Consider the following 20521-nt stretch of genomic DNA (forward strand, 5'->3'; position numbering starts at 1 on the left):
CAACCCAGTTTCAGGACATGGTACAGCCAATACATTAACAACCACCATAACTGTAAAAACACTACTAGAAAAAAGGGGGGGAAGAAAGAGGAGGAAAGGAGAGAAAAGGATCCCCAGACTCAAACCAAGCTGAACTGTAAACCTCGGAAGCCAAATGCGTCATCCCTCATCTACCCTATGGCCAGCAAGGGAACTTGAAGGTGAGCCTGAGTATGACTGGATATCCTTCCATGTACTGATGAGAAGAAATATCCATGGTAAGTTCAGTGCTCCATTCTTTATTAGTGGAGGAAGATACCTAAACTGGAATGTTCAACTGTCGTACCAACATCCTGGTCTTTCCCCTCATTACTCAGGGTCTAAGGGCAAAGGGTCTGTGGGGACACCATTCTTACAAAAGCCGCATCAGCAGAAGCAAGTATGTCCAGTCGGTAATGCTTAACAAAGTAAGAGGCCGAGGTCCAGGTGGCCCTGCTAAAACTCATCCAATGGAGCATTTGTGCTGAAGGCTGAAGTTGCATCACTGTTGTGGAATGAACTGTGACCACTGAGGGGCTATGTGCTGTACATTGTAGGCTAGAGATACAGGGCTTACTCCACATACCTATGTTAGCTTTGGAAACTTTCCTGCTTGTTGTGGAAAGCTAATAGGTTGGAAAGCTAATAGGCTGTTAAGCTGTTTAATTACCATAGATTCATGTTTGTTGCATGTCAGGCTTGTACCACTCCTCTTTGGGGGTTGGGAAGAGGGGATGTTTGAGCCTAGAAAAGGTGGCAGGAAGCAGAACCATGTGACAAACGGAACTGATCTCATTAAAGTAGAGTCAAACTTGAACTGCAAAGGTATGCACCAATGACCAGGCATATCTCCTCCAGCAATGCTCTCTCTCAGAAAGCAACAGTGTAGCAAGGCAGCACCCCCGACAAGTGTCAGCCAGGATACTCTCTGGGATCTGAATGTTGCTGGAAGACTGAACTAGGACAAACATTCCCAGGGCAATTTGACTGAGGAAGCCAGGGGCAGCCTTCTCTCAAGGCCCAATTTATTGAAGGGATACAAAGAGAAATCTGTGTTGAAGCACGGACTTGGTTCTGACAATATAAAACTTGAAGGTCTGGCAGTGACCAGTTCAAGGGGCATGGTTGGATGAGAATAGAATAGAAAGAAAGAAAGAAGGCAAAAAAGAAAGAAAGAAAGAAGGCAGGATAGGTTCCCGAATCTTGTGAAAACAGAGTTGATTTTTTAACTAAAAGCTGGATCTTTATGGAGGACTGCTTTACCTTGGTGGAAGATGCACAATCACCTTCCGCTAGAAGAACTCCCAGTTCCAGTACTTCATGCAGAGGTATCCGTCATGAGAGTGGCACTAAACCAAATAGTTGCACTAGCAACTATTGCTAGAACAATGTGATTAGTTCCCTCTCCTCCCCTATGCTGCCCCAAATCTGCTCTGCACCCCCAGAACAAATTCAGAGGAGGGAAGGCAGAGATTGTTTTGTTGTGCACTGGGAAATCCTTGTGCTAATGGAACAACCTGCTTAATGCTATGTTGAATACAACCCAGTCTTTAAAGTGAGAACTTTAAGTCCGGAAGCTCCTATAGGCTCAAAGAGTGGTCTAGTCAGAACTTTCAAAACGTTTTAAGTATTCAGGTGGACACTTGATGCAATGAAGGACTGACAGGAGAGGCAGCTCTCATGAATCTGCAGTGTGTGGGTGAGTGCCCTGTGAGCTGTAACCTGAGTCATCCATGTGCTTCCTATCCTTCCTGAGAGTAGCTCACTCCCTTTACCTTCATTCTAGCTATCCCTCAGCAGGGCCTAATAACAGAGTATGTGTGTGGCAATGGTGGAGACTGGTAGTTCAATATTATCTCCTATTCAAAGTAGCTTGTTAGCAAAGTCAGCTGCTGGCAAGAGTAATTAACTTAGGTTCAGCATCTCCTGCATTATGACTTTTACAAAGAAAATCACAATACAATATTTGAAAATAGAAAATAAGACAAAGGTCTATTTCAAGGTGTTTGATAAGAAGTAGGAAAGCATTCTTAATAGCCAAGCAATCTTCCTGACAAAAAAAATAGGATTGCATTGCTCACCCCTTGCTGATCTTGCCTGTCCTCCAGTGAAATCACCTTCCTCACCAGGAAGCGGTGATCCTTCACGGACAGCACTCTGGCTTCCCTGTTTGAGAACTGCTTCAAGAATAGCCATCTTCTGCTGGAGTTTCTTTAAGCTGTTTTGCATGGCATTTTTTTGCTGCAAACAAGAGACAACAGAACACCGGATTTGCCCATGATAAGTTATCTCTTTTCAGTGAACAGAGAGTATCCTTGCATGCCATCTAAGGTGACGTTGTGGTGCAATACAGAGGTATAAGCAAGGTCACAGAGAAGTTTGATGGGGAAGAGAAGAGAAAAGGACACCCTCAGTACTCAAATTATTCTGACTGAAAGCCCTGGGAGTCTCTCCCAGCCTGACCACAAGCAGTGAAACAACCATACCTGGGTGAGTAGGATACCGATATCAATACCTGCTAAAGCAGGCATAGGCAAACTCGGCCCTCCAGATGTTTTGGGACTACAAGTCCCATCATCCCTAGCTAACAAGACCATTGGTCAGGGATGATGGGAATTGTAGTCCCAAAACATCTGGAGGGCCGAGTTTGCCTATGCCTGCGCTAAAGAGAATGAACATATCATGGTAAGAGCAATATTTTTTTTTTTTTATAAGAATTTATTGACCTTTTTCTTATAACAACATATACCCACACCCACACCTACAATTAAACAAATACAAAACAAATACACTGATAAAACAAATACAAACAGTGTCAAGTTTTCTTGTTGCATCTTTTCTTTAAGAAGAAAATTTCTATTTCCATATCTTGACCATTGACTTCCCCTGCCCTTTCTCCTTCGAGTTCATATCCTTAATCTATTTTATAACCATTTCTCCTGAAATTCAAATTCAATTATATAGTTACACACAATTATATATTCAACATTTAACTAACAATGCATCATCGTAGTAATATCTCATCATAATTCTTCTTCCATTAGAATCTTCACCAATCATTTATATCATATCTATCTCTTCTATCCTTTAAACTGCTGCTAATAACATCGTAACTCAAAATATCTCCTTTCATATTCAAACAAAAAATAAAACAGAAAGATTGTTGACAGTATTCACCCTCCGATTTCAAAATTTCATGACAGGCTACTTCAAATTTTACTTAGTGTTTCACCCCACACCCCCTCTGTCCATTATTCTTCTCCTGGTGGCATCAACACTGAATTTCCCTGTGGCTTCCTTCTCCAAGCGTCCACAGATCCAGGCACAGTCCAAAACTCTCCTTGCCACGAGCTCCAGGATGTCCATCTCGTCGTCTCTCAGCTTCTCCGGTTCTTTGTAGCATTCCTTTTCTTCTTGTAAAAACCATAATTCTCTGTCCCTGGCCCCCGAGCTCACACCTCGGGGACTGGATATAACAAATCTTACCGTCGCCTTGGGACTGCCACCCCCAAAAGGCGAGTTTCTTCTCCGAAGTAGCTCACTCTTTTCTCTCCATCTTCCCAGACACCCTCTCAGCTCTTTGGCAAGACTTTCTTCCAAAGTATTAAAAGTTTTAAAAGCCTCCTCTGTGGGCAATTGGTTCTCTTTCAGACCCCCACACAAGACTTTGACTTTCCTGTACAGCAGTTCCACCTTCAAAGCAGTGAGCCTCTGTTCGTCCGTTAGTCCAGAGTTCAGTACCAGTTCAAGGACGAAGCCCAGCATACTGGCAGAGGGGGAGGAAGTGGGTATCAAATTTCTACTCCTGCCTCTCTGTTCATCGCCATTTTCCTAAACTGGAGCGCAGATACCGCAACTTTAAATGGAGATATTTTCCACTAATTTACTTCCCAAGAAAAAAGTTTGCCAGTCTCATGTATCAATTTTAAGCACATTGTAGCAGTCCTGTAGCAGCAGTTGCTCAAATTGGTTAGCTTCTTTAACTCGAAGGGAAGAAGGCAGGCTGCCTTTCTCCTTCCCCCCGGATCGTTCCAAAAGCTCGATTTCTGGTCAAATTAGTTACTCACGACCACCGGGTTCCTTTGGCTCCATTCTTCAAAGGTAGAACTAAGACGCTCACCGCGGGCTTTGTCGCCGCATTTGCATCCCGGTTGGGGCATATCCCCGTAAGCCCGGCTCCGTTGTCCCTTCACCCCCACTCCCCCTTTACAGGGGGGGCAAGGGAAGGGTTCGGAACCTCCGTGGGCGCAGCCGGGGAGCCCAGGGTGCGGGACGCTCTTCCCGCACCCCAACCGGAGCCCCGCTTTGCGGTTGCGGGGCTCCTAACCCCCGGGATGGATCGGGCGCCTCGCAGCCGAAGCAGCCCCGACCACCCGCTATGGCGTCGCCAGCCGGAAGTCCATGGTAAGAGCAATATTATCTTCCCCTTCCATGAAGGAGATCCTATAGCAGCCCATGTGGTGCCTTCTAGATCAGGGCTGTCCAATGTGTTGCCTGAGGATTACATACGGCCCTCCATGCCTTTTTTGCCCTCAGCAACACTGGATGCCCCCCTCCCCCACGGCCCTTGTGCTGCCTTCCAAAAGCCAGTTAAGCAAGGTGCTGGGCTTGGGGAAGGAGGCATGAGGGCTGTGACAGGGTCCTAGAGTCCTCCCGACTCCTTCCCAAAGCCCAGTTAGCATTTTCCCAGCTTTGGGAAGGAGGGGGGAGGGCTCTAGGACCCTGTCAGAGCCTCATACTTTCTTCCCAAAGCCCAGCACCTCACTTACCTGGTTTCTGAAAGGCAGCCCAAGGCTACTGGGGGAGTGTGTGTGTGTGTGTCAAATTTTGGCCTGTTCTCTCCCCACCCCCAACACCAATAGGTTTCGTGTCAAAGTACTCTTGTGGCCCACTTGGTATGAAAAGTTTGACTGTCATGTTCTAGATATTGCTGGACTCCCAACTTCCAGATCATTGTCCATCCTAGCGAACTGATAGGATTTGGGAGTCCAACATTTGGAGGGCATCATATTGACTACCTTGTCCTCAATATTCTTGTGCTCCTCCCTTTCATGTCCTTCACCAAAGCTGGTTTGATGCCAGCCAAAATAATTCCCTTGTATGTCTGTTTCATTATAATAAAGACCCCCACTCCACAGTGGAGTTTTCCCATTGAGCCTGTGGTGCCTGAAGGAGGCACCCTTCTTGTGACTCAAACCACATTCTAGCTGCTTCCCAAAGATCCACAAAGGGCAGCATGGAGCACGGCCAGTTTTATAATGTCCTGACTTCCTTTTGCACCATTATAATTCAGAAAGCATGGTAGGGGGGAAAGAGAACCTTCAGAAGCTTAAGGTAAAAAACAGAATAGGAATAGAGCTTTAATGAAGACTCGTTGTATCAGAGCAGGAAGTTTTAGGACTAGGAGGAGTTCCTTCTACTTGAGAAGAGCAGGCAAACTTAATAAGAATGAAAGGCCTGACTAGAGTTAGCAGAAGGAGTAAGCCACTGAAGGATACCCTCCTCAACTGAAGGAGAAAGGTTTGCAGCACTGGGAAATTTCTGTTTGTACGTCAGAGGATGAGATGGTTGGACAGTGTTCTCGAAGCGACTAGCATGAGTTTGGCCAAACTGCAGGAGGCAGTGAAAGATAGGCGTGCCTGGCGTGCTCTGGTCCATGGGGTCACGAAGAGTCGGACATGACTGAACAACAACAACAGCTTGCTGAATACATGTAGAAGTATACATTACAATTGCAACAGTTGCAAGGGAGCTGGTAGCAGAAATCTTATCGAAATATTTCTGTAAAAGAACTTTATTGCAGGCTTTTTGCTAGCGACGCCTCACCTCCCAGGAGTAGCAACTATCAGTGGCTTCATTCTTTCCCTTCTGCAGGAGTAGGAGTGGTACAAAGCTTCATGCCCAGTGATGGAGAGGAAGGAGATTCATCCCCCTCTTCTGCCCACCACAGGAGAGGGAAGGAAGCCAGTAGGGTTCCCAAGCACCTGCTGCTGAGCACAGCGCCACAAAGAAGTTCTTTCTGGTGCCTCCCACAGCAACACTAGGGATTTTGACAGGTGGGCTGCCCTTGAAGATGATCCAGAGGCTGCTGCCAATGCAGAATGTGGTTGCTAAGCACAGCACTGGCTGCAAGTGAGCTACAAGGCCCAATTCAAGGTGTTAGTCGTAGCAGCTTATGAAGCCTGAAACGGCTTGGGGTCCAAGTACCCCAAAGAGCACATCCCCCAATATCAACCAACTCAGGCCCTACAATCAGCAGATAAGGCCTTGTTGGTGGTGCCGCCACTGGAAACTGACCTATGACAGGGCCTTTTCAGTAGCGGTTCCCTATTTGTGGAATGCCTACCCTGGTGAGGAGCACCCATCTCCAACATTATTAACTTTGAAAACATTCCTATCCACCATTTATTTGGTGGCTGAAAAATGCTATTCCTGGCAACCCAAAGATCATTGGATGAAATAATGTTACTAATGATAACTTAAAATGCTTTAAACTGTTTTAGAATGCTTTTTTTTTTAGTGGACGTGCTTGCCACCTATGGCTCCATTGGGAGGAAGAATGAGTTATTGATTCTAGCTTGTTAATCCATGCTGATCCAACCACCTCTTAAAGGCCTCCAGTGACAAAGGTTCAACCATGTTCCCAGTATGACATGTGGTTCCTGTATACCACTAGCTTCCCGAAACTTCTCTCTTCTCAAGATCTTATCCTACCTTGCTGCAGCTTGTCTGCATTAGTCCTTCACAGCCATGCCTGAAACTGCACCATTTCATACCTGTGTGGTGAGAATCTCACTCTGGGAAGATAGGCCTGATGAATCCCCCAAGCAGCTAGCTTCACTGTCATAGTCCAAGGTCTCTTCACCTTCAAAAGACAAGAACCCTGTTTATCACACAAAATACTGCAGAGCATACAGAGATAATTCCCAAGCAAGGCTTATTTATTGATACAAAGATGTGCCCAACATACCACCCCTAGAAAGGAAGAGGGGAGCTTTGGCTGAAATAACAAGAAGGAATGGGAAAGGTTAGGAAAGTTCCCAGCTTCCTACAGAATCACAACCTGGGCTCACAGTAGCAGTTAAGATACAGTGACAGGGCTGGAGAAATATTTCAAATTCCTAGGCGCCAGGGACAAATCTTTATGCACCCAGGATTATTCAATGTTAGACACTGGGAACACTTAATATATATGAACAGTACATGGAGGTTAACACTTACCTCAACAGGTTCAACAACCACTGAAAATTGCTCGCCACTCCCTCCATGCAACAATTAAGCTTTTAAAAAATATTCTATTGGCACCAATGGAAGATTTTTTAAAACCAACCTAATACAGGAGGGCAGCACAGGCTGAAAGGGGGAGCATCACCTGCAGGCCAGAGGTCCCCCATCTTACCCATCCCTATTGTAAAAGGTCTAAGGGCCAATTTATACTTTATTCAGCACTATAGGCACACTGGTGACTGCTGTAGTGAATATTAAAAATGTCTGCTTTGTGCATCTCCCTTCTGTATTCAGAAAACCCAGGAGAGAGTCAATAGTGTCATGTAAACACACTTACAGGGGGAGAAAACAAGAACCTCCGTTTCAGTTAGCATTTAAAATGCAGTATGAAGACTTCCAAGTGAAACAGGATTCTTCCTTAAACAGGATATAACAAAAGAGGTACCATCGCTTCCTTAGCTGTTTCTATATATGGGCCTATGGCTCGCAGACACAAGCTAACTCATAAAACAGTACACTGTAGTGTAAAAACACCTCATTTTCATCTGAGCTGCTAATAAGAAGCAAAAGGGAGAGGATTCAATATGAAGGTAGGGGATTTAAAATAGCATAAATAAAAAAAACCATATATTCATACCTAAATTGAATTCTGAATCCACTTGTTCTTGCTGTTCATCTTTCTGTTGTCCAGCATCTTTTGAGATTTCATCCCTGGGTTGAGTGGCTTTTTTATTCCCACTAAGACTTTCCAGATTTTCTCTAGAAGTGGGAGCTGGAGTTAAGTGTCTTGAGTCATGAGGCCTGCTGCGGAAATCCTCAGCTGTGTGTGACTGGGAAGAAAACAACTTCATAGAGCACTCCGAATCCTGACTTGGACAGACGTGCTCATCCTTGGTTTCTACATTACATTTGTTGCTGCTCTTCAGTGCTGGCATCCCTCCCGATGTCTTCTTCTTTTTCAATGGTTCTAGCAGTGTGCTTGCCGATTTACCAAATATCAGTGCCTGAAAGGATGGCAACTCTTCCCCTTCACTTGAATCTTCCTCCGAGGATGGCAGCTTCTGTGCCCGTCTCTGCTGTGTGCGAACGAGGCCTTTATGGCTCAGCCTGGAACTTCTTCTGTTGCCACTACCCAGGTCTCTCTTAAGTGGGGTTTGCTTGTCTGTGGCAGGAGACATGGCCAAGCTATCTCTCCTCTCTGTTTCCCCAAGGTTAGGTGAGCCCTCTATGCTTCTGATGACAGGCCCTAGCAAGCCCTCTGGTGTCTCCGAGGACAGCCCAGAGCTATGGTACTCCTCCTCAGTGCACTGTTCCAAATTATCACTGTGAACCGAGCACTTAGGAGTGCCTGTACTGCAATTATTGGTTGCTTCTTCTGTGTCACTATGCAGTTGCTTTTGTTCCATGGGGCTATTCTTTTCACCATGGATGCCACTGGATTCAGAATGTGGTAGCTGACAAATTACAGGACATGGCTGCATGAATTCTGGCTGAGAGCTTAATGCCAGCCCTTTGTTTTTAGTGCTTTCAGATTCTGCATCTTCTGAGTTGTCCACACTAGAACGTGTCTCATTAATGACACTTAAACTGCTGCTTTGGATGATGCCATTTCTCCAGACATTTGGGCTTCCACTGCTGCCGCTGTTATTTGAGTTTGCAACTTCTCCTCTAATTTCAGGGGACGTACTCTTTTTAGTTACTGGCTGTTGACTTTGCTGAGGATTGTCAGGATTCTTGGTGGCTAACTGATCTGGTGTGGATGGATGATCTGGGAACGCAGTTTGTGAGGCAAGCTGGGGATGCTCAGTTCTCCTCTCATGATCAGGGAAACCAGTAGCACAAGATGCCAGTCTTTGGACAGAGCTGTTCACCTCGCAGGCAACAGCATCTCTCCTCTCCTCACAAAATTTATCGATGCAAGTCGATTTCTTCAAACAGTCAACCTTGCCATCTTCCCCCAAGCCAATGCGTATCTCTTTTTTAATTTCTGCAGCAGATTCCTTTACTGGATGCAACAAGAATGACTGGCGTTTGCAGCCACTGAATATCTTCTGCATGAAGTTTGTATCCAGTTCACTGTCCTCAGTTTCTGAGTTCAGCTCCAAAGTTCCTGCAGCTTCATCATTTGTTTCAGGGGGTTTACAGCTTCTCATCATATCCCCTGTGCAAAACTCATCGCCCTCTAGTTTCTGGGTACATAACACATTATTCTCAGTCTGGTGTGCTACTGTGAGCTGTTTGTCCTCAGAAGTGGTTTGCTCCACCTCCAGAGAAGCAAAATGCAGAAGTGAGCAGCTGTCCTGGGAACTTGCACTGGGAACAATGCAACAAGGACTGCTGCCCTCTGTGGTTTGTTCAACACCTACCTGAGGAGAAGCTGGAGGGTTAGCACAAGCTTTAGTTGCATCCCCTTCCACATCCATCAGGCTGGTATCTGACAAAGACAGGTCCTTTTGGAGCCTGCCCTGCAACACATTGGGGTAATTTTCTGCTACGGAAGGCGTTGGCATGTTTTCTTCATGAGACCACCTACGCTTCTTTGTCTCTCTGTTCTCCAATTGTTTCCTTCCTCGCTTTACGGGCTCACTTCTTGTCCGGGCTTCTTCTGTTGACAACTGAAGCCTTCTGCTCCGTCTGACTTGCACCTGGCCTGTGCCAACTTCCCTTAACTTATCATTGGTCTGTATCTTTGCCTTCTCAGGGGACCTGGAGCTTCTGTCCATCATTAACTGCAATGCGCCAACAGGCTTGATTAATTGTCTACGTACCTTGCTCAAAGTGTTACTTTTTTTCTTTAGATGGTTAAGGTTTGATTCCGGCGATTTCTGGCGTATACTCTGAGATGGTTCATTTAAATCCGTTTCCAAAACAGACAGCCCTTCTTTGACAGGAAATTCAGTTGCCAGTTCAACTTCCTTTTGATCTGCCACAGGGCTATCATCTACAAGAGCAGGAACTTGGCCACCTTCTTCCAAAGCAGTATCTTCATCTCCACCAGGCCTCCTACTATTTACTTCCACATCTTGCCTCTTAATGAAGTCATCTGGTAGCAATTCTGATGTAGCCTTCCTCTTTCGCGATAATCTTTTTACAGGTGTATCACAGGATTCTGTATTCATAGCAATGCCTTCCTTTGCTTGGATACAAACTGTTTCCCTCTTATTCCAAAGAAGGGTTGATTTGCGTTTCCTCTTGTATGTTCTCCCAAATAGTTTATCTTCAGCTTTAGAGGCAACTGGCTTGGGCAAAGACCTGTCACCTTCACATTCCACTGTGAACAGTTTCTGGTCTCCAATCTGTTCAGTCTTCTGGGAGACCAGAGAGTCTCCATCTGACAAGTCTGCATCTTGATCCACCTCCTGTGTGTGACTATCTTGCAAGGATCTTGGAGAAAGACCCTCCTTGCTTTTAGACAGCCATGCTTTGACTTTCTGGATGCTCCGCATCAGTTTCTTCCCAGAGACTTGACTCAGAGGACGTTCAGGGGAAGTTTGTGACTGCAGTAGCTGTTCCTCGTTTTCACACAAGATGTGTTTATTTCCAGAAGGCAGCCCCATACTAACATTTCCTGCATCATGACCAGCCTGTTTATCTGCAGTGGGCTTTGTGGCTTCACCAACCAATTGTGCCATATTGAGTAAAGAGCAAGAACCACCCTCTGGCATGGAACTGGAGTTCCTGTCATGTCTACCCAAGCAGGGATCTGGAGAAGACAAACCCTGACTCTTTTCCACAGCAGCATTCTTTTCAAGAATTTCTAACTTTCCAATGCTGGCTTGAGTTCCTTCTGTGTTTCCAAGTCCTTCCAAATAATCACATACACCTGAAAATAGAAAAGTTTAGAAATGGGATTGGCTTGCCTCTTACACCAGCTACCTTTCTTAACTGCTGCCTTTTCTCACCACCAATTAAGCAAGTCCAAGCCCTGCCACCACTCTCCTACAAACCGAGTTCCTGGTTGAACTACCCTAACCCTTCCCAGAAGGGAGGCTATTTCTTTGAGGTGAGTTGTGATCAGGTGCTGGAACTCCCTGTGAGAATACAGCAAGTTGTAAAAATCAGGCCCAAGAAAAGTGTGCTAGCTGAATTTCACAAGACACAAGTAAAACCCCCCAGAGTGGTGAACTGAGCCTGCTTGATACCTAGGAATTTGGATTCTTATTTCAGGTGCCATCGAGAGAAAATCCTCATACCTTGGATATTTATTAATTTCTCATCTTCAGCACTCAGCTCAGAAAACTCCATGTGAAAAGGGCTTAGGCTTTCATTTTTGGCACAACCTTCATCAACTCGAGCTGGATAATTACGTCTTAAACTCACACTGTGAAGAAAAATGAAACAAGAATGACCAGGTGACCAAATGATGAACTGCAAACAACCTCTTAAAAACAGGTTCCTGCCATTAGGGTTTACAACCCCAGTACAAGGGTTCAGGGAAATAAGCACAGGAAAGAACGAACCCTTCAAGGTGCTCACATTATTATCCAAAGGCCTAAATTTAGGTCTCAGATATCTGAAAGACCACTTCCTTCCCTGCAGACCCTTGTTAAGATCAGCAGAGGAAGCCCTGTTGGTAGTTCTTAACGTCCTCAAGGTTTTTTTTGGGAGGAGGCAGAAGAGGACCTTCTCTGTGTCAGTCCCTAAGTTACTGAAAGCCCTCCCTACAAATATGAATCTGGCACCTTCATTATGTAGCTTTTGTTGCATGATGAAGACACATCTCTTTATCCTAGCCTTTGACACTCAAGATATATATAATTTAGGATGTGTCCTTTTCTTTTGATTGTATTTATTTTAAACTATAAAGCTGTGTCTTAAATTGCTGTACAGCACCTTAGGACCTTGTGAAGGGCAAGTAAAAAATTCAATAAATAAATTTTAATCACAATGCCTACTGTGTCCATACTCCCCCCCCCCGCCCCACCCTATTCTTACAATTTGTTTCAGGAAATCCAGAAGTGAGGAAAGATTGACAACAGAAGGTGGGAATGGCACATGGCATCTCCCAAGCAACTACAGCTGTTCCACTGGTACCAGGACTTCTGGCAAGAGTTGCTCTCCTTGGCCCATCCCTTTTAAACTTCCAATAATAGAGCTGTTGGATGAACCAGCCATCATGCAGTTGACCTATCTTCCATGACATGATGGTCATCTAAAGAAGTCTTGATGAAGATGCCAACTAAGCACAGGAACAAAGAAGGAACTCTACTCGTTCCAAGCTCTGGCATATCTCTCCTGTTGCATCTGAGAAGACCAGCTGACTCACAAGACAACTTGCTTGAAGCCCAGTGAGTGGCCCAGGCTGTAGTTCCTTTACCCTCCCAATTCAGATGTGTGGCGTAAATGCTGCCTGCTAAGCTATAAATTAACAGCTACCACCAGAATCCATTGCTCCTTTTAACATGCCACTTGGGAGAAGTAGTGAGAAATGTATCTCCTTTTCTCGTACTCTCTTTCTAAACTGTGGTCAGAGGGCTATATTATTATTATTATTATTATTATTATTATTATTATTATTATTATTTTGGAGGAGAGGTATGAGAGCTCTTTTGTGCAGTAGGTAAAGTGTATGTGCCTGGTAAAAGGTCCTGTAGGGTGGTCCTTCTCTTTTAGCTTTGTTGATTTTAGGGTGAATTTGGTTGCTTTTATGATGTGCCACATTTTTTTGATATATTGGCTGCTTGAGTGGGGAGAGTTTATTTGTGACTAAAGCAGAGGTGGATAAGCTATGGGTCTCCTAGGTTATTGGGCTCTCATCAGCCTCAATCAGCATGACCAATAGTCAGCCACAGGTTAGCCACACCTGGGCTAAAGTGTGCATTGTCCTCTGACATCCTTGACTATTAAATAATTTTTTGTAGCGTAGGAATATATTGATCTGATGTTTATGAATTTTGTATAGTTATGCAACTACCCCCACCGAGTGTCATAGAAAAGATGTTAAAGATTCATGCACAGCACCAACAGCAGTGGCAAAAAAGAAAAGAAAAAATCCACTAAAATGCTTCAGCAGGGAGACAGTAGCAAAGGTCTCACTGACTAGAGCTGCAACTGCAAAGTCTGACCTTGCTACAATGAGACAAGCTACTGTGGAATAACTTGTGCTTTGCAGAACTGGATTTGTGTGACTATTCTCTGCTCACAAGCATAGGAGCAACAGTCAAATTTTAATCCTCAACGGGAACAAAATAGCCATAAGAAGCACATGCAGTCCTGTTATCCTTCACAAATTGACCCTGTTAGAGCAAATCAGCACGACACATTCAGTCCTCACAATGCCACTCTAAATTTCCCACCCAGCCACCTGCCTATTTTCAGCGATCAACCCTTGGCCCTGTGCACAAGGTTCTCTGATCTCTACCTGCTCCATTGCCTCCTTTTTCAGTTCTCTGCCTGTTCCACCTACATCTTTTCCTTGCCTCCGTCTCCTCCACCCAATCTTCCTTCAGGTCAGGTGCACCAACTCTGTGGGGTTGAGGCTTCTACAGACCCCCTCCCAATGTCTGCTGGGATAGGGCTCAGCCCCCATAATCTTGAGGGGGCGGAGGAGGCCTGGCAGGAAGTCGCTGTGCCGCCTGGCAGGCGACTGTCACAACAGGAGGAGGTCTGGTTGGCCTCTCCCATGTGATGGGTACAACTTGGCACCTGTGCTTCAGCTGCTAGTTTCTGAACTCAGTGCCCCTTTTTTCATCAATTTTGCCACTGGTCCCTTTCTCCAATGCAGAAGTAATTCTCGCACAAGCCAATCACAGGTGGCAGTGAGACAGTATTTTGATTGTTTTTAGCCTATAAACCTGTGTTTTTCAAACTTGGATCCCCAGCTTTTGTTTGACTACAACTCCCATCATCCCTCACCACTGGCCCTGCTAGCTAGAGATGATGGGAGTTGTGGTCCAACAACAGCTGGGGACCCAAGTTTGAGAAACACTGCTATAAACGTAACAGATAAACTCCTGGAAGGTAAGCAAGTAGCTCTCTCTCAACCTACCACCCCCAAACCAAGAGTTGGATCCAGAGTAAGTCAATTGTACTTAGGTTCCATAGATTCAATGGGAACCAAACACAGCAAGAACAGAGTCCCCGTGAAAAGGCCACAATCACTACATTTCTTGTTAAGTACAAGGAACGATGGCAGAGATAGCGTATGCAGTGCATTCCAATGTTCTGAACTATAACTCCCACGATCCAGGACCACTGATCATGCTTATTGGGCTGATGGGAGTTGCAGTATAAAATATATGGAGGGCACCATGTTAAGTACCCCTGCATTATGGGATAGCCACTACATTTCTATTCAGCATCTGAAGGGGAAAGCAAAGAGATAAACTTCCTCTACAGCAACAGCTCCATGAAAAGCACCAACGAAAAATTTCTGTAAAGGTCTACCTGTTTAGACAATCAGTCCAGGCAGAGGGAGATTTAATTAAAGTTAGTTGCAACTCGATACACCTCAGGTCAATCGAGTTCCAGTGCCTCCTCAGAGCCCCTTCCAGCCCAAATTCAGTGTTCAACTGCTTGCAAGAGCCTTGTGATTCACTGAGTTGCATGCAAACATGTTGCAATTTTAAATATTTATAATTCAATTTAAAAACACATTTTTACATAAAAGCAGGGCATTTACATACTTAGCAAAAAGGCATATGCAAATTAGGCTTCCCAGATTTGTAGATCTGGACAAGACAGCCCTATTATGCCTCTGATTAAAGCAAGGAAGACATACAGTGGTACCCTGGGTTACGTAGTTAATTCGTTCCGGGTTACAGTACGTAACCCGAAAAGGACGTAACCCGAACAATTCGTTCTACGCATGCGCAGACCGGGGGAAAACGTGAAAAACACTCTGCGCATGTGCAAATCGCGTGCACGTCGGGTTGCGCTTCCGGGTTAGTGGAATTCGTAACCCGAAAAGTACGCAACCCAAAGCGTACATAACCTGAGGTACCACTGTACAAAAGTTTAAATTGCACTAAATCGTAGTAGTAGTAAGAAAATCATTTTACATTCAGGGACGAACAGTCGCAAGTGCGGAGCTCTTTTAAGGTAGCCTTTAAATAGTTACTCCCTCCTGCATGATTGTGAGTAGAACTTACGGTTCAAAGAAGGTGGCCTGAAATCTAATGTATTTGGTACTTTTCCTTTGAATTCTGCATTCCCCTTCCCACAACTCCTGGAACGAGCTGAGCAAGGAACAAACAACTGATGGGCAGCAGGGTCTGCACTGGCCCTATTTTTCCTTTGTTAGCAACCCCAGATGTATGTCCAGTGGTGGTCTTTGTTTTGCACCATGAAACTTAAAATTATAAAGTTAATTTACCATGGCATGAGTTTTCATATGTAAGACTGATTCACCAGACGCACAGTTAAACAGCACAGTTTCATCCTCAAAAGGCTCTAAACTGGATGGAAAACTAAATATATAAAATGATACATAATTCATATTGAGAACAGATGTCTGCTTTCTTTGGCCCAGAATACTGTGTGTGTGTGGGGTGTCATTCATAGAGCACACAAAATCCTATTTATATTCTATCATGAGTTTGACCAAAAGAGCCCTGTTGAGGATAAAACAAAAAAATCTCAAGGTCAATAGACCAAATTCACTTGCAACAAACCATAGTTTGTTACAAGCACAGGGAGCAGGATGACACACCTTCCCATCTCTTTTGTGTGTAAGAGAAGACTTAATGCTTCTGTTCCTGGTTAAGTACAAACCATTTTTTGTTGGTTGCTCTGGCAAACGGTGGTTTGTTCAAACCACAATTTGTTAGCAAGGCAAGTTATCACACAAATAAAACACCCTGCCTTGTTGACAAACTGTGTCTTGAACAAATCAGCATGTTTAAGTTCAGCCAAAGCAGTGAGTATGCTTTGTTCCTAACAAGAAATGGAAGCTTTAAATCTCTTCCCCTCATATAAGGCCAAGGTTCACTGATATAAGAACAAACTATTTTTTAACATGTCGAAACTGGGTCAAACAGAAACAGCCCCAGGAGCTGCTCCACTGCACTGGGGATTCAGCAGAGGCAGTTTAAAATCTCGCACTGAACAAGTAGTTGTGATTAAGCAAGTACATGCTATCTAATTTTTTTTTGCCAATTTTAATTAACTTAGTGCCATCTTCTGAGCCCTAGATACAAGTGCAGATTAGAACAATAAATTTATTAATGATCTACTTCACAGGTTCTGGGTCTTCAAAATAAACTAGAAGTCAATAGCCAGTTGTCCCTGGGCTGAACCAAGCTTTCTGAGAAATACCACCCTGCACCCTGTCACCTTTCCTTCCGTTCACATATCCATAAAGAGCCCAGAAAATAGGAGGTGGACGAACAGTAAACGTCCCACACAGAAAACGTAAGCACTCAGCAAAGAGAAGACCAAGAAACAGCCATTGCACAACACTTATCTTCATAGGATGCTACAGAGTAACAAGGCATGAGAGGGTTTTTTTTCCTCTTACCTGTACTGCACAGCTGCAATTCACAGATCCAGAGGGCCATTAGCACTACTAAGTATTAAAGGAACATCTGCAAAGCATGGTAGTGTACCACCAAGATGCAGCAGGGGGGGAAATGAATACTGTAAAAAAAGGGTACTAACAATTTGAATTGATGGCTCTACTCACCATCTGATTGTATCTGTCTTCTTAAATGCATCTTCAGAAGAGTCTGATCCTTAAATGAACAAGGTTTACTATTATAATTTTGACAAAAAGGGGATTCAAAAACCACAATTAGCATTGCTGGCTAAGGTTTAGCAGGATCGTAGCTACTCTGTTCAGAACCTAATGCTTTCCCTCAAATATTCCATAAAATCCAGGTTGACTGAATCAGCAATACAGCTCATAGAAACATTTAAATATATGCTGGCAGACAGTCCACTGGAATGTGAACAGTGTACCTGGATCAGAGCCCAGAAAGTTAAGTTTGGGCAGGATTTGGTCTTGGGAAACCAAGGCAGAGAGCTGGCTTGCATGCCACAATAAGCAATAAACCATGGCTTGCTCTGAGCAAGCATCACCCTTCTTTGCACTAGACCTGCCTAGAACAGGAACGAACATCAGAGGTTATGGTTTCGTTTCTCCCCAGACAAACCACAAGTGGAAGCCAAGGTTTGTTCTTGGCTTACCACCCAGAGATGTTGGGGAGAAACAAATCATGAGTCCCGGTTCACACATACTGCTATGCCAAGCCTCAGTGTTTTCCCCAGCTCCAAGCAAGGCAACCAACGTGGGAGCAATTAAGCAGCATACACGAGCATACTTGTTTACAGTATGTTTGGAGAAAGTTCACACCCTGTTCAGCTATGTCTACTAGGTGATCTGGGACAAGTTAGAGCACTAAGCAATTCTTCCATTAGGATCCACCAAGATTCACCATTCCTTATCGTAATCTACCACAAAAGGGGACACTATTGAAGAAAAAGTAGTAAAACAAAACAAAAAACAAAACCCAGGCACGTTTAGGGATACAAAGATGCTACTTTCAGCAGACGACAACAGATAAGTATTATTGTTCTAACTCCTGCTATTCTGACTGACCCAATTTATTGAAACACTTACCAATTTCAAACACAATGGCTTTACTGGAATTGCTTTTCTTTCTCAGGGAGCGCCTTGTTCCACCAGCTAATGGCAACTTGGAGGTCTCACCTTCCTAAGGGAATCACAGAAGATGTGTTAGGGGCCGACAGATGTTAACATGCAATCCAGATGCAGTCTAGCCTTTAGGTCTCTGTATTCATCACAAAATTGATTCTCCCCCATGCTTTTCAACATCTATATGAAGCCGCTGTGAGAGATCACCAGGGGGTTTGGGCTGGATGTTCACCAGTATGTGGATGATACCCAGATCTACCTCTCTTTTAAATCAGAACCAGTAAAGGCAGTGAATGTCCTGTGTGAGTGTCTGGAAGCGGTTGGAGGATGGATGGCAGCTAATGGATTGAGGTTGAATCTTGACTGACAGAAGTACTGTTTTGGGGGGACAGGCAGGTGTGAGGGACTCCCTAGTCCTGAATGGGGTAACCATGCCCCTGAAGGACCAGGGGCGCAGCCTGGGAATCATTCTGGACTCACAGCTGTCCATGGAGGCACAGGCCAATTCTGTGTCCAGGGCAGCTGTCTACCGGCTTCATCTGATATGCCAGGTGAGACCCTACCTGCCTGCGCACTGTCTCGCCAGAGTGGTGCATGCTCTAGTTATCTCCCGCTTGGACTACTGCAATGCGCTCTATGTGGGGCTACCTTTGAAGGTGAGCCGGAAACTACAACTAATCCAGAATGCGGCAGCTAGACTGGTGACTGGGAGTGGCCAGAGAGACCATATAACACTGGTCCTGAAAGACCTACATTGGCTCCCAGTACGTTTCTGAGCACAATTCAAAGTGTAGCCTCGGCCCAGTGTACCTGAAGGAGCATCGCCACCCCCATCATTCAGCCCGGACACTGAGGTCCAGCTCCGAGGGCCTTCTGGCAGTTCCCTCACTGCGAGAAGTGAGGTTACAGGGAACCCGACAGAGGGCCTTCTCAGTAGTGGTGCCTGCCCTATGGAACACCCTCCCATCAGATGTCAAAGAAAAAAACAACTATCTGACTTCTAGAAGACATCTGAAGGCAGCCCTGTTTCGGGAAATTTGTAATGTCTGATGTTTTGCAATTTTTTATATATGCTGTAAGGTGCCCAGAGTGGCGCTGAATGCTTGAGGAAGGTTTCCTTCTCACACACAAGTTATACTGATACAAGTTTGTATAAGATCTTGAATGAAAACTTTAATGTAGAACTTCAGTGTTGGCCTCCTTAGGGTTAGAAGAAACATTTTTCACTCATCAAAAAGAAAAACACTGCAATCCATGCTAAGGTCAATAGCTATATTAAATTACCAAACCTGGTTGGATGAGACCTCCAAAATATTCCTTGACTAGAGGACTGCAGATAGCTAGACAAATACAGAATTGGTCTAGGTCTGGCAGCACAAGGGAAATAAGCTGCAGGAATCCAAAAAGGCTATTTAATCTAAAGGAGGTATCTTATTATGGAGAACACTTTAACCTGAATAATGGTGATGGGAGGATATCTGAATATAGCAGATCATGTAAAGTTTCCTTCCACCTTGTCAAATGTTGCTGGTGCCCAAAGTGCCAAAGGAGAATTAGTATGACTCAGCCATCCTTTGCTAGGAGGGCTGGAAAAATGGTAGGACCCACTACACCTTGCACAGCTCCTCTACTTATTTCTCAGGTCTTAATAGGCTTCTATGCCAGCTTTCTGAAGTTCATATACCAGCTTCCCTCCACTGGATATTCAATTGACCAGCTGTTTACCTGAGTACTCTTCCCTTGGCTTGCCAGACTTGGCCTTTTTTACTTCCCTTACCCGTCAACACCAGTGTTCATTTTCACTTTGTTGTGGACTAGTCAGCCTACTCAAACCATTGCAATTTTCTTATATTTCCTAGGTCAGCTGCCTCTGTGTGGATTGGATTCCTCTCTTTTAGCTGATGTGTCTACCTTTAAGACGATGGCACTCATGATTAGCCACCAACAAGATCTGACTTTAAGGCAGATCAGGAGCCAGAGAAAGGCAGAGTGGGAAAACAAAAAGGAAAATGTAATTGTGGTGACCCGTTAACTTTTATCTCCCAGATTCTTGAAGGTTACTGCAATGCCAAAACCATTTGGTTATAACAATCCTCTGCTTTAGTCTGCAGTGTCCCTTTTTAACAGTTACTCTTTGAAGCTTCCCTGAAACGCATTAGTATGGAAAAATATCCCTCACAGCGGTAATTTCAATGACAATTAAAATGCATTATAGCTTCAATACTCCAAAGCAATAAAAACAGCTTTCATTCAGATGCTTTTTAAAAATAAATAGTTATTCTAAAGGGAGTGATTATATACTAGCACTTTTCACAGCCTAGGAGTCTAACTCAAGTGCTGTTTATAATTTTATAGTCTAAGCAAATCAATTTGAAGCCATCTTGCTTAAGCTAAGCGGGTCTGTATTTGGTCAACGCCCAGATGGAAGTCCACTTGATAACCCCAAGTACACTGCACTCAGCCACATGATGGAAAAAAGGAAGGAAGATGGGGGAGGATGAGGGGGGAAATCCTCTTTGCTACATGAGCAACCAGGCTGGAACAATGAAGAGGACTGGATCAGGTCTGTTGCTATCACATAATGGCAGCAAAGCCAGCTCAGGATCCAGCAAATCTTGTGCCAGTCCAGCTGTGCCCCCAGAATGCCTGTTCTGGGGGGTTTCCACTGGCTACTGCCAGTCA

The 20521-nt window shown here is 44.6% G+C and overlaps 1 protein-coding gene across 1 annotated transcript in view; it reads right to left on the minus strand.

Annotated features, from left to right (window-relative positions):
• BRCA1 (BRCA1 DNA repair associated) overlaps positions 1–20521 on the minus strand; it is a 47740-nt gene that overhangs the window by 16107 nt on the left and 11112 nt on the right. The window contains exons 7-12 of the mRNA XM_033169205.1: positions 17804–17897; positions 16868–16916; positions 11439–11566; positions 7883–11068; positions 6795–6883; positions 2100–2259 (exon numbers count right to left, since the gene is read on the minus strand). Of these exons, the coding sequence (XP_033025096.1) occupies positions 2100–2259; positions 6795–6883; positions 7883–11068; positions 11439–11566; positions 16868–16916; positions 17804–17897 (3706 nt within the window). The remainder of the gene's footprint in view (positions 1–2099; positions 2260–6794; positions 6884–7882; positions 11069–11438; positions 11567–16867; positions 16917–17803; positions 17898–20521) is intronic.

This window comes from Lacerta agilis, chromosome 14 (assembly GCF_009819535.1).
Source record: "Lacerta agilis isolate rLacAgi1 chromosome 14, rLacAgi1.pri, whole genome shotgun sequence".
Taxonomy (NCBI): domain Eukaryota; kingdom Metazoa; phylum Chordata; class Lepidosauria; order Squamata; family Lacertidae; genus Lacerta; species Lacerta agilis.